Source organism: Phycodurus eques, chromosome 13 (assembly GCF_024500275.1).
Source record: "Phycodurus eques isolate BA_2022a chromosome 13, UOR_Pequ_1.1, whole genome shotgun sequence".
Lineage (NCBI taxonomy): Eukaryota > Metazoa > Chordata > Actinopteri > Syngnathiformes > Syngnathidae > Phycodurus > Phycodurus eques.
The window spans coordinates 11,752,289-11,767,338 of NC_084537.1; the positions used below are offsets into that span (position 1 = coordinate 11,752,289).

The window sequence follows — 15,050 nt, forward strand, 5'->3', positions numbered from 1 at the left end:
TACTTGGTTATTGTCGCTGTAGTGAATATTTATCTATCTATCTATCTATCTGTCCGTCCGTCCGTCATCCATCCATCCATCCATCCATCCATCTATCTATCTATCTATCTATCTATCTATCTATCTATCTATCTATCTATCTATCTATCTATCTATCTACTTACCAACCACAGCTACACAAAAGCAATAGAACAGAAACACCCAATACTTTGAACATCTGTTTTTATTTCATGCCAGAAAAGGCACATTCATACAGTGACTCCGACGGTGTGGAATGGCTATATGCTGTTATATGCATCCACATTCAAGCAGTGCATGTCTTATGACTCTCATGAATAAATGTAATAATAACATAACACATTTTGTTTATCACAAGAAGATAGAGCACACTGAATCACTTGACAATAAGTATGCACACTTGTAGCAGAGGAGGAAATACATGTGCACCCTGTAGTCCATACAGTTTTACTGACCTTTAACATCAAAATAGACATTTAGCACAGAACATTACATCAGTAGCATTGTTGTTTTTATGGAGAAGTCCATATAGAGATTATGTAATATTTAGAGGCATCAATGCTAGGTAAATTTAGTTCCTCTCGGTTCCATTTTACTCTAGTTTTATAAAACTATCCTTGTTGCATCCACTCTTTTTCAAAATGCATATACTGTACTGTATAACAGAGCAGCATTGTGTGAGTCCATCTTTTAAAGAGAAGCAAGTTTTGTTTTGGTTGACTTGTATTTGATTTGAAGCACTGTACAACCAGTTTTAAAACCATCATTTTACACCTTCTGTTATAACTCACTCTCAGCGGCGATCATAAAAGACTGTGCTTTAACTCGTACTTAACTGTCCCACTATGAGACAAGGCAACACCCACAAATGAATGTCTTTGAGTGAGTAAAATGCTGAGATCATTCTTTCTTCTTGACACCAACTGGGTGGACTGGAGAGTTTGCGTTCGTCCCCGAAAAGACACAAGATCTTAAAGCGATCGTTACGATTACAAATTAGACGACCACGGAAGCTTGTGATATTTCAGAATAATAATAATAATTTCAGTGCAGTGGTGCCTTGAGATGCGAGTTTAATTTGTTCCGTTAAATCCAAACATTGGTATCTCAAATCACTGTTCCCCATTGAAATAAATGGAAATGTCAATAATCCGTTCCATATATTGCTGCTCCATCTATACATACAGAGACTGTCACAGGTTCTCAGTAGTAATATATATATAATATATGCAATATATGCCCATGGGTATTGTTATATAGCTGCTCCATCTGGTGTGTGCAACTTGGCCAGATGGGGGCAGTATATTACACACATACAGATCTACATGGAGACGGTTACAGCTTCTCAGTAAGCCGCAGTAGTTGTTCTTCACAGAGGATAAAGATTATATGCCCGTGAGCATTATATCGTCTGCCTCCGTGGGTTGATGCACCATTTGAGTTTAAATAACTGTTGCTTAAAGCGTTGTAACGCCATTTATGGTGTTACCCATTCTAACGAGCAGTTGTTAAATACCCAATATGTATTTCTCTTTTTTTATGTTTAGTTTGACAGTAAATGTGGGAGTGGCATTAAACTGCTTGAAGCCTCTTTTTTGAAGAACTGTATATTGTATCAGAACTGTATATTGTATCTGTCAAACTTCTGCTTGTTGTGAAGTGAGTTGAGTTCACTGTCACCATACAGTGCTCGTATCTCAAATTATTGCTTGCAAGTCAAAGAAAAAAATAAACAAAAACAAAGAGCCAAATGACAGCTCCTATCTCGAAAAACTCGGGTCACTCATTATCTCAAGGCACAACTGTACATTTACACAGAGGGACACAATCTGATTCAAGAGGAAATGCATGGACTAAGACTATAATCTAGTTCTTGTGCCCTGTACTTTCCTTTAGATCCTTTGGATATCCTTTTGTATCATATGAAATACTGAAGAAATTAATTTGTTTATATTTGTTTATGTATATACAGCATGTTTTGTATATCCCGACTAAATATTCATGCAACTATGTGGTCAATACCATATACACACATAGCTTTTTGGTTGTTGCTGTCAGACATAATCCTGGCAAAACCATTATTTTTTCAGGAAATTAAAGAACATCATATTTTATTTTAGTTATTAAACATTGTAAGAGTGCACACTATTTTCAACACTTAATATTGGTTAATAATTTGTGAAAATAACAGACCCACGTGAGGACTGACCAATAGTATCGATTTGTGGAAAAATATGAAATTGACCAAATTTAGTCATAGGTTTCCACCCAACAGTGATATGTGGAAATTAGACCAATTTAAACAGCAACAGCTCTGTGAGTCTTGGATAAAAAAATATCATACACCGTTTAGTATATGAGTTATAATATATATATGTCTGGGTTTTTCTGTACTAGTAAGTAAGTGTTGCATATCTTTCAGTCCCAATCCCAGAACCGTCCATCCAGGAATTCCACTGGACATACTGTAAATGTCAATTTGAGTCAATGTTTAGTAGATAATCTTTGCATTTGCAGCATTTCACTCAATATAAAAGACGCAGGCAAGGAAATCCACACATTTCATGACTTTTTGCATGTTGTAGTTCTTTCCGAGAAACACAACACACTTTCATGACTTGCAACAGTGGTTTTGACACGCTTTTTCGCACAAAAATAGGAATAAGTAAAAACGCACATCGATTTCATATTTGCATCAGTTCATCTCATCTTGATGTTCAATTATTGTTCTCCGGTTGGCAGCGTGCCAGTATTCCAGTTTTATCTCAGAGCACCAGCGGCCGCCCTCATCCTCGAGATGTGGCCTTTTATGTAACAGCTCTCAGCCCGGAAACAGCCTGAAGAATATTTTGATGACAGCCACAAAAAGGCAGTCTACTTAATTCTGTGACAAGATCCTCAATTCCTTGTTGGTTATTTGTCCATGGACTTGTTGAGTCTCAGCGTGTGAAGAGTGTCACTGAATCCGATGGACTTCTCGGTGTCTGTCTTGCTGGAGACTTTTCCGGACACGTCGGGCTCCCATAGAAAGAACTCGTGAAGGAGCGTATTGACAGTGTCGGGACACTCCATCATCACCATGTGACTTCCTTCCTCGATGACTTTTAGGAAGGCAAATAGGAGGATCTAAGAAGGGAGACAACATTAATGCAAAGACCATAGTAATCAAGGTTATTTTACATGCAAATAATACACTACTCACAAAAAGTTAAAACAAGTTTAGAGAAGATCAAATTAAGTTCACCTGTATAGGTTACAGTGCATTTTAGCTTCATTCTGAAATTTCACCCAAAAGCCCAATATCCGAATAATACGTAATAATAACCCAATAATACTAGTGTATGTAGACACAATTTACCTCCGCCATGCGCTGGTCCTCGTCCATGGGCACAAACTTGTCACACATGCCATGAACCAGAAGGATGGGCACAGTGAGCTCAGCATGGTAAACCTCATCGCCCTCAGGCCAGTATTGGCCGCCCATCATAGCACGCAGTACAAATGGAGACACATTGAAGGCATTACCCTGCTTCAACAGCTGCTTTTCTTTGGCACCCTGATGGGCAAATCCAGCTCTTAAATTTGAAAAAAAAAAAACATTAATTGGAATTAGATTTGTTGACCTGGCAACCAAATGCAGCATTCGCACCCCTCCAAATCAAACAGATTGAGAAATTGCTAAAGAGGTGTTCTTGTCTTATGATAAATTAACTGAAATATGATTTATTTGTGTGTTTCAAACTGAACCCAAAATGTGTGCTTCCTTAAACGTGGTATAGTGAACACCCACGCCACTAATAACAAAAAAATCTTATCTCCCATAAATGTTTATAATTACCTACATTAATATTTTCACATAATATTTAACAACTGGTTAGCACATCTGCCTCACAGTTCTGGGGACCGGGATTCAAATCTCGGCCCCGCCTGTGTGGAGTTTGCATGTTCTCCCCGTGCCTGGGTGGGTTTTCTCCGGGCACTCCGGTTTCTTCCCACATCGCAAAAAACATGCATGGTAGGTTGATTGAAGACTCTAAATTGCCCGTAGGTGTGAATGTGAGTGCGAATGGTTGTTTGTTTCTATGAGCCCTGCGATTGGCTGGGGACTGGTTCAGGGTGTACCCCGCCTCCCGCCCGATGATAGCTGGGATAGGCTTCAGCACGCCCACGACCCTAGTGAGGATAAGCGGTAAAGAAAGTGAATGTATTGTTTATGTATCCTTTGTCCTTTTCATTATTTTTCGATTGAAAATGTGTTTTATAAATAAATGGAGAAAAGATCAGCGAAAATTGCTGTAAATATATTAAATCGGGATATACATTAAAAATCCCTGCTAACAACCCAGACTAAACTTTGCTCCTCCCCGACATAGCAATCTATTAGTCTCTCAGTCGAGATGTATCACCTCCGCAATATTTCCTTGATACCAATGACGATCTTCCTGTTAGCCATGGCTTTGACCTCATATTGTAGCATTTTAGGGTGTAATAGAAAAAGCATAAACATTTGAATACTGGCAAAACAATACATTTGTGAATAGCGAACCACCAATAGGTAGGGTTTCACTATACACACATACCGACTGTGTTGGTCATCTTAAATACATGACACTATAAGAGCAGTGACAACACACATAGGGATTTTTTCCTCGTCATCCGTTAGGCCTCTTACATTTTGCTTAAGATGTCAAAAATGGTTATGTATCCGCTTTACTTGGATGTGCGATTTGACGTAACACGCAAAAGCTATACTGTATGTGTTGGAAGCTAAAGAAGTAAAATAAAAATAAAACATTTCGAGCGTCCCTGCTTTGTAATCTTGTCTAATGTTGGTGCTTATGAACTTACTTGAGGAAACTCCAGGCCAGACAAGGGGACAGACAGTGGAGGACACACGATGGCAGTTGGAAGATGGAACAGAGGCTGGGCTCCAAGGGTGTGGGACCTCCTCCATTGATCATAACCACCTTGTGGACGAGGTCAGGATATTCGTGGGCCAGGAATGTGCAAAACGACACTCTGTAGGACATAGCATCGAGATGTTAACGACTGAAATCAATCTGGTTTGAAATGAAGCAAAGTAATCACTTTCAGGGGTCAGACACCTTCAGCAAGGTTACATTTTATGGTTCCATTTTCAAACTTATCCAGCACCCTTTATATTTTACTTCATCATATTTACTCATTCACTGCCGTGGATGTTTACATTCATCAACTGGAGCCAACCGTTTACTGCCGGGCTTGACTGTACTTCGTTCTAAATTGGTTCAAAATCGTCAATCACTCACCCATAAGAGTGTCCAATGAGAATGTTGCGTTTACGAGCATATCTCTTGAAGATGGCACGCAGGTCCTCCGCCAGGGCGTAAAAAGTGTACGCTGCTGCAATCTGCGGGGCTGTGCTGGCTCCATGCCCCGCCAAGTCCGGTGCGATGACCTCATAGCCCAGTCGAGAGAAGAAGTCCAACTGGCTGCTCCATATGTCCAACGAGCCTCCAACACCGTGCACGAAGAACAGCGCCACGTCTGAGTGCGTCCCCTTGCAGCTGGAGATCAGCCTCTTGGAGTCGATCAGCACAGTGCGCTTGGGCTTCCGGCGTCGGCGGCGAGGAGGCGGGGCGGGCTTTTGCTCACCAGGAGGTGGAGGAACAGGAGGGGGAACAGGGTTGGGGTCCGGAGAAGAGGCCAATTCTTTATAGTCAGCCAGCTCCACCTCTACAGTACTGCATGGTTCCAAATCGCCATCCTGACACTGAAGGATCTCAGCGTGCAAAACGTCGCCAAGATTCTCAATCACCAACTGGCCGTTGCGATACACCGTGATCTTTCTCTTGCAGTGGACACCGCCGCCGCTGCTGTCATTTTTATTCTCGTCGTGATCAGCGGCCTTCTGCTCCCCGTTCGCGACATGCTCGTCGTTTACAACAGGCTGGCGCTCAGGGATGATGTGCCGCACTCGCAAAACTCGTCCGGGTTTCACCTCCACAAACTCGAAACCATCGGATGGTTCCGTCGACTCCAAGGGCAAAACGAGACGGGCGGCTTTCCCAGTTAGGCAGCAAAGAATTCCTTCTGTGATGGTGGTCAGCATAGTGACTTCCTGCAAACACGACAAACCGCACATGATGCTTGTGAAAAATACTGAATAGAAACATAAACTAATACAGAGAATGTATAGAAATAAAATGGTTTCCTAAATGAAATTACTATTTATCTTACCCTTTAAAATAAATCTCTCACAGATTTAATTTTGAAGAAAAATGCACATGGTCCATGTCTACATACACATGGGACAAAGACTCTCCCTAACTTCACCTAACAACCCATACTAAACTTAGCTCTTCCCTGACATGCAAATATCTTAGTCCCTTAGTCGAGTCACTACGACAATAATTCCATGATACCAATTACTACAGTCCGATTATCAATAAAGGTCATACTGAATTCTAGTCAAAGATGAATAAAATTTTGAGTGTTGCTTGTGGAAAATGTTTGTTTTCTTGTTTCTTAATTTTGTAAACTTAAGTCCAGCCTTCGCAGATCCAAACATGGCTTTAAAGGGCTATAGACACCATATAAGGTAACTACAGACTTGGAAATGGAAATTGATGCCGTACCAATTTACTATGTTGGTTTTTAGTGCATTTTTAGCCAAATGGTTTTCGGTTGTCATTGACAATTCAAATCTTTTATTTGAGCCTCCAAAATTCACCACAAACTTTTGCCCAGCCCCCAAAAAGCCAATTTATTCCACTCACCTCAGTACAAAAATCTTCCCAATTGGCAAAGAGACAACAGTTCCATGAGACTGGTTTTGCACGTCACCATTGTCAATGAAGACTCAACATTCACATGCTGGACTGTCACTTGCTATTATCAACACTTCCCTCTGGCATGGACAGCATTTACTTTTTTCCAGTGTACTGTATTTACTATTTAGTTTGCCTTACATAACTATTTAGTTATGCTTTCATAAAGAGTAAAACTACACAGGGAGATAGTGATAGTCATAGGTTTATTGCTCAATTAACATTTCATTGTTGGGGAAGCTTGTAAAGAGGGTGTAACAGGCCGTAAAAGATTGTAGGGGTCAAAGCATCTGTTTACGGGCAAAGATGTGTGTTTGTTTGCAGGAACAGAGATCAAAGGTGAGGAGGTCGCCCATAGGCGCACAAGCTGAGGCAACAAAGCAACGATAAAAGAGAAAACAGTACGAAGCTAAAAGAGAACAGTACGAAGATCTTCAGTCTTCTTCAGGAGCCGAACATGATGTAGACTACCCTCTCAAGCCTGTTACTTTTGCCATACCTTAGTTATATATTTGTTATTATGTCAGTAAATACATCGAGGACTATAAATCCAAAATCTGACCGTGCGCCTCAGTCATTACTTCACCAAACGGACACATGTCGACCCTTCTAAATTCAGTAAAAAGGTTACCCCCGGTTACCCTGACAACAATGGATTGGATATACCATTCATGGGCCATGCATACAGTATGTATAGTAACACAATAAGACAAAACTTTCCATAGTTTCGGTTGATGAAGAGAGACAAATAGCTGACTGTAACTTGATATGTGTAGATGTACATGCAAGTAAGGTGTTGCTTTCATGTATTACATAAACACACTCTTACTGTCTCTAGGAAACAACGAGAAGAGTCACATCTTTTGTTTCCAAGTAACCGAATCAGCGAAGGGAAATTCTAATAGAGCATTCTTATAGAAACTACAATCTGTATAAAACACAAAATGTAATTTCATTTTAATTTCCTTTAGTATACACATTATGATTGTGATGAATTGAATCAAAAGCATCATTAGTAAGGCTGTGCATTTGGTACTTGGGCCTTCAGTGGGGGCTTATTCCACCTCTTAATACCACCACTACAACATCGTAATTATAGAAACCATTGACACTATACAGAAAGCACAGTATAACAGCAAGCAACAACACCACGTACATCATCTGGAGTGGTTCATAATCGTTATTTATCTAAGCGCATGACAAAAACATACAAAACAATACATGCACTATTATTATTATCCATCCATTTTCTGAGCCGCTTCTCCTCACTAGGGTCGCGGGCGTGCTGGAGCCTATCCCAGCTGTCATCGGGCAGGAGGCGGGGTACACCCTGAACTGGTTGCCAGCCAATCGCAGGGCACATAGAAACAAACAACCATTCGCACTCACAGTCATGCCTACGGGCAATTTAGAGTCTCCAATTCATCCATGTTTTTGGGATGTGGGAGGAAACCGGAGTACCCGGAGAAAATCCACGCAGGCACGGGGAGAACATGCAAACTCCACACAGGCGGGGCCGGGGATTGAACCCGGGTCCTCAGAACTGTGAGGCTGACGCTCTAACCAGTCGCCCACCGTGCCGCGGTAATCTGCAATAATATTGTAATTTTTCACAGATGATAACAACTATACGCCAGCATAAACTTGAAATCTTTACATTCTATTAGTTGTATTATTTTTAGTATGCTATTTCCCTTATTAAAAACACATTCATAACATTTTGGTTTTTTTTGGCTGGAACACAAATTATGGCATTTCCTTTCATTTCATTTTCAAAGATGATTTAAGATTCGTTTGAGTTACGAGCGTGGTCATAGAACATATGAAACTTGTATCTCAAGGCGCCTATGTTTGTAAACGTCGATTGCTGCTCATTTGTATTGTGTAGCTTTACTTATCAATGTATGTGTGACGGTCAGTGCTATTCAGTAAATATATGCAGATTGCCTTTAATGCATAAGCAACAAAATACGTATTATTATTGTTTTGTCATTCCATTTATATCATTTGTATTGGTAGACATGCACAGAATGAGGTCCTGTTGTCTGCAGTGTGTCACATCAGATCACCTCCAAAATGTACCCAGCAGGCAGCAAAATGTCATCGAAATGCAACTACCCTGCTGACCTACTCTCAATAATACAGAATCCCATTAATCAACCCTCAAAACAAACACGACTGAACGATGCGCTGTCTTCACTGCATGATGTCTGCCAGCTGGTACGCCGTGTGCTGTTCCTCTTCTTTAAATATAATATATATATATATATATATATATATATATATATATATATATATATATATATATTATTCCAGCAAGGATGGAAACACATGTTGCAGCGTGGCGCATTTTGACACCAATTTTGCACACTTACAGTAAAATGCGTAACCTACTTCTTTCTGGTGCCAAAAATCTTGCAGCAATCGTGTTAAATGTGCACGACAATGATGACTCAACAACAACATCACCTCCAAGTCGCATACAACAAACGCAGGCAGTCGCTTATTTCGTTCATTTCACTGCACTTTGCATGATAACACTGCATTATGAAGATTTAAAGGCCACATTCCACATCATAGCGTGCAGGCCTTTATTTTACTTTTTAAATGATTGATTGATATATGTAGCTATTGTTTTCTGAGCCACTACAGAGAAAATGCCTACACTGTTTACTGTTTGCAGATGACGTTTACTGCACAGAATTGGACAGCCTTATTATTATACATGACGATATGATATACTGTGTTCTTACCTGCTCCACAGCTTGATGAAGGTGTTTAGAAGTCAACCAAATGACCGCCGAGGTCCGACAAAACCATGCATTTGATGCTGCAAAACAGTCAAAAAAGCCCCCATCAGCACCCTAACAAGACTATAAAATGACGAGCGTGCATGCATAAAAAGGTCCAGTGTGAATTGGGATAAAATGCTCATCACGAAAAAATTTATGTTTCCCCCCCCCCCCCCCTTCGCTCTCAGCATCAGTCACTGCGCACCAAGTACCACCCAGCCCTGTTGCCCTTCTCTGCGCAGGGCCGGCTTCACTCCTGAGTGGCAGCTAAAAAAAGCCAATAGGAGTGATACGAGTGCTCGGCTGTGGCCAATGGGAGAGCGTTGTGTCCTTGTTGCCAAGGCTGGGCAAAGCAGCACAGAAGCCTTCCTGCAGGTCACAGAAAAGGACTCGAAGCAAAATGCAGAGCCGCCATGAGGCTTCTGGTTTGGGAAATTTACAAATGAAGACCTGATCGATTCGAAATGATCATTCCGGTCTCTCATCAATAAATATTTATTTTAATATCTGCAGCACTTAAATTACCTTTCGTTTGGAAACACCGATACGGGGCTTTGTTGGCCCTCATATGTTGTCTCAACTCCAGTGGAGCTAAGTAATAATGTACAAATACTTGGTTGGTGTACTTAAGTAGATTTTCCAGGTATTTGTACTTTACTCAGAGGTGGAAATTATACTCTCACGCACTGTAGTTCTAATTTTTTATATATAAAAAGAGACTCGTGAAAGTAGAAGTAGACCTACTTATTCGAATCCGTCAGCGGTAGCAAAAGATTATTCACTTTTTGTACAAAAGTAGAAATACAGATACTTGTGTAAAGAAGCGACACTAGTAACAAGCAAAATTTTACTCTTTTATAGGTGGCAAAATACCACAAATACATTGTGCTCACTTACACAAGGTGGAAAATGTACTCACATTCTGTACATCAATAAAAATACAGATATGTGTGTAAAAAAAAAAGACTTTCCTAAAAGCAGAAGTAATGATTCAAGTCCTTTACTTAAGTAAAAGTTTTTTTTTTTTTTTTTTTAAGTACACTCTCTGAAATGTACTCAAGTACCAAATTAAAAAAATAATTTGTGCTGTGAATTTTATCCGCTCCCTGTTTTTATAACTTGACACTACGGAAACAAAAACTTCTCTGCAGTCTGCACACGAAACAGGTTCCCTTACTTATTGACTTGCATAGTGGTCGTACTGAGAAGAAAAAAATAAAAACAGTAAAGTGCTGCAAGCTAAATTTTGACAGCATAATCAGGTTGACCTTTTTATTTTTATTTTTCCAGTCTGTACTTTATTTATTTATGTATTTATTTATTTCAACAAACATTTAGACAAGTAGTATCTGTTTATTGAGGAGCTGTTGCTGTTACATATGCAGTGGTACACCCGGAGCAGCAGGTGTCGCCCTCGCACCAACAACGTGAATACTCACTTCCGCAAAGCACAGCCCAAAGTAGAAGAAGAGCTCTGACTTTCAACCTTGCACACGGCCTCTGCACCTCTGCCAGTTTACCACAATGAATAATATACTCACGTCTTTTTTCCGTTTGCGCGGAATACCTCACTTAAACAGGTAACAAAACAAATCCCCGTAACCCCCCCCCGTAAATGTCGGATATCTACGTCTTAACTTGAGTAAGCTTTGTTTGAGGCTAGCAGCATGGCTAGTTGCATCTGTGTAACCATTGTGTTTATTATTGTGGTTGGAGTAGAAGCTCTTTTGGGATAAATACAATGTTACAATGAATTAAACACTCCTCATTAGGATTTACAGTAGTGCAGTTCTACATTGCTGTACATTATAACCGCAATTAACTTACATTTTAACCCTGGACCACTTCAGCTGTGTTAATGCAATGTCATGAAACTTCCCAAGTTTATTTTGTTCAGATTGTGTCATTTTCTCAGTCCTTAAATAATAAATAGTAATAACTATATACTGTATACATCACATTGTTCCTCATACATCTCTATCTATAAACTATTTTAAATTCCTGATTTATTGCATTGAGCCATACAATATGAGTGCAGTTTTTATGTTCTTTACCATATTGCATCATTTATAAATACTTGGCCAATAAAGAAATTTCATGTAATATTCTTACTTTACTTAATTAAAATAAAAAAAGTGTAGTAATCAATGTTTGAGCGTCAGTTACATATCTCAGACTGTGCTTTTAGCAATAGAAGAACAAAAGCTGGCACTGACAATAAATAAAATCATTTTTGCAGTTTTCCAGTCTGTGCATTGTGCAAACAAAGTGGCTCTTTAAATGTTAAAAATAAAAATAAGTTGCTATTTTCTTCCAATGAAAAGAACTGATATTGGCCAAAGAAAGCATGCAGCAAAAGTAGCAAAAAACAACAAATCCTAAAAATTTGACTCTTGAACAAGGCCTGAGGTTTAAATTTACATTTTTGCATTATATTTGTATTTCTTGCCTCTCATTGTCCAGTGTATAATCCAAAACAATTATTACACACAAATGTGCCAAAATTGTGTTGATGATGAAGAATGTTCATAGATTTTCTTATTTTCCCACTAATAGCGTCCCAACAGCCAACCTGGCAGTAAATGGGAAGTCTCACCTCCGATTCTTTAGCAATTGGCTTGTCCCGAGGGCTCCTGCGGATCATCAGATTTGTTCCCCGGCCGAGGGCGTGGGGGTCTTCCGGCAGCTTCCATGGCAATATCAGCAAGTGCGGACGAGGAAAAGAGGAATTGAGTATCAGCCCAAAAACCTGAAACGCAAGAGGACCCACGGCTGGATCAAAAGGCTCAGCACACGAGGCGGAATTGAGGTGCTCCTGCGGCGGATGTTGAAGGGACGCAAATCGCTCTCGCATTGAATGTCGTTGGTGGAAAGCGAGACTTTGAAGACTTTCTGGTTGTGTAATTCCGAAGGGGTTCAGCAAGCCCTTAAGAACTCGTGTATTGTGTGGAGGAGTGATACTCTGTGTGGGCTGGGCAGTCCTGAGTGATGGGTGGGAGGGTTGAAACTGGCCTTCACAAAACGAGTCGTAATGGCTTTGAATACTGTGGGCGAGTTCTTTCACCAAGTTATGTGTCCCTGAATGAATAAATGATTTCTTAAATTACACTCTAAAAAAACACTAATTTCTTCTAATTATGAACTATTCATCCATTTTCTTTAGTGCTTATTGACCATGGGCCTACATTGCTGATTTAAACTTAAAACAAACATGTTTCAATATAACATGAAGGCAGCTAATAAGCTTTTAACCAACTGTTTGAGGGTGCATACATATTGGTGTATTATAATTTTTTATATTCTTCTCCAGTGAATCCAACAGGGCGGCATGGCGGACAACTGGTTAGCACATCTGGATCACAGTTCTGAGGACCAGGGTTCAAATCCCGGCCCCGCCTGTGTAGAGTTTGCATGTTCTCCCAGTGCCTGGGTGGGTTTTTTCCAGGCACTGTGGTTTCCTGCCACCTCCCCAAAACATGCAGGGTAGGTTAATTGAAGACTCTAAATTGCCCGTAGGTATGAATGTGAGTGCGAATGGTTGTTTGTTTATATGTGCCCTGCGATTCGCTGGCGACCAGTTCTGGGTGTACCCTGCCTCTCGCCCGGAGATAGCTGGGGTAGGCTCCAGCACGCCCGCGACCCTAGTGAGGATAAGCGGAACGGATGATGAATGAATGAATGAATCCAACAGTACTCTGGTATAATAATATTTAATAATATATATAAATGTACCATTTCAAGAATATGATCAGACCTTTTGAATGCAACTGATTTTAGTGTTTGTCCAGTTGTTCTGTTTCTATTGTATGTCCTTCGATTTAACCCTTACTTGCATAAGTGGGTCTAAAATGACCCAGAGAGGTAATTTTCTCGCAATATATATGTAATAAAAAGTGATAACATTGCAGGTATTCCCTCAAAAACGTTTTTGACATCCTGTCACTTGAATTTTTAATTTACCTTTTATACAATTTACATTATTTTTGGGCGGCACGGTGGACGACTGGTTAGCACATCTGCCTCACAGTTCTGAGTACCAGGGTTCAAATCCTGGCCTCGCCTGTGTGGAGTTTGCATGTTCTCCCCGTGCCTGCGTGGGTTTTCTCCGGGTACTACGATTTCCTCCCACATCACAAAACCATGCATAGTAGATCGATTGAAGACTATTAAATTGCCCGTAGGTGTAAATGTAAGTGTAAAGTAAAGTGTATCTTTACACTTTACACTTCTAAAGTAAAGTGTATCTTTATTTGCCAAGTATGTCCAAAAAGCACACAAGGAATTTGTCTCCGGTAGTTGGAGCTGTTCTCGTACGACAACAGAAGGTCAATTGACAGAGAACACTTTTGAGACAAAGACATTGACAAAAAACAGTCACTGAGCAATAAAGGGTTGCTAGTTATCTGGTAATGCCGGTACATTATTATTTTTTTTTTGACAATTTTGCAAAAAGATGCAGAGTAATTTGTTTCTATGTGGCCTGCGATTGGCTGGTGACCAGTTTAGTGTGTACCCCACCCCGCCTCTTGCCCGTAGATAGCTGGGATAGGTTCCAGCCCGCCCGTGACCCTAGCGAGGATAAGCAGTACAGAAAATGGATGGATGGACAATATATTTGCTTTTGTATTACTACTCCAAACTTCCAATGACCCTCAATCGTTTTCAATGGAATTTGATGGGGAACTTTTATTCTTATCAACTGTGACTGTCAGGAATATATATTTAGTTGAACACACAGACTGAAGTTGAACTCACATCCTGTTTAATAAGTATCACCTCTTACACCACGTATTTTGCTTGCAAAAAAAACAAAACATCTAAGTATTATCTTATATTTAGACCTAAAAAATGTTTTCATAGAATTCATGACCACTGTGTGGAAGAGTATGTGTTATCGTGTATCAATTCAACACAGTCAGCAAGTTTACAGTTAGCTAAACACAGCTAGCAAGCTCACATGGTGTCAAACTCAAGGCCCGGAGGCCAGATCCGGCCCACCAAATAGTTTTATGTGGCCTGTGAAAGCAAATCATGTGTGTCAACTTCCACAATTCTTGCTATAGTATATAACAAAATTATATGTAATAAGTAATAACAGATATTGTAAGCATTTTTTCTGGTTCCCAAACTTGAACAATTATTCTTGACTTCTGATTTCAAACCTAGTTATCAATCAATGTGTTGTGTATATGTAATACTATAATGAGTCAATCAAACTCAAATTCACAGTAATAACAGCCCTCTGAGGTAAAACCATAGCTACAATGTGGCTGGTAACAAAAATTAGTTTGAGAGTTTTATGTACTGTGTGAGTAGGTGTGTGTCATTCTTGACTATCGTTTGACAGTAAATGTCATTATCAGGCGTCAACGGGAATATTGTCTGAAAGAGTATCTGCATCTAGATATGTGTATGTAAATATGCCTATTTA

The 15,050-nt window shown here is 39.9% G+C and overlaps 1 protein-coding gene across 1 annotated transcript; it reads right to left on the bottom strand.

Moving 5' to 3' along the window:
• Window positions 1–223: 223 nt before the first annotated feature.
• On the bottom strand, window positions 224–9,804 carry LOC133411630 (protein ABHD8-like). Its single transcript, XM_061694207.1, has 5 exons — window positions 9,581–9,804; window positions 5,307–6,118; window positions 4,867–5,037; window positions 3,377–3,593; window positions 224–3,144 (listed from the first exon to the last, which is right to left on the bottom strand). Exons 2-5 carry the CDS (start codon window positions 6,107–6,109, stop codon window positions 2,932–2,934), a joined length of 1,404 nt encoding a protein of 467 aa, XP_061550191.1. The 5' UTR covers window positions 6,110–6,118; window positions 9,581–9,804; the 3' UTR covers window positions 224–2,931.
• Window positions 9,805–15,050: the final 5,246 nt, after the last annotated feature.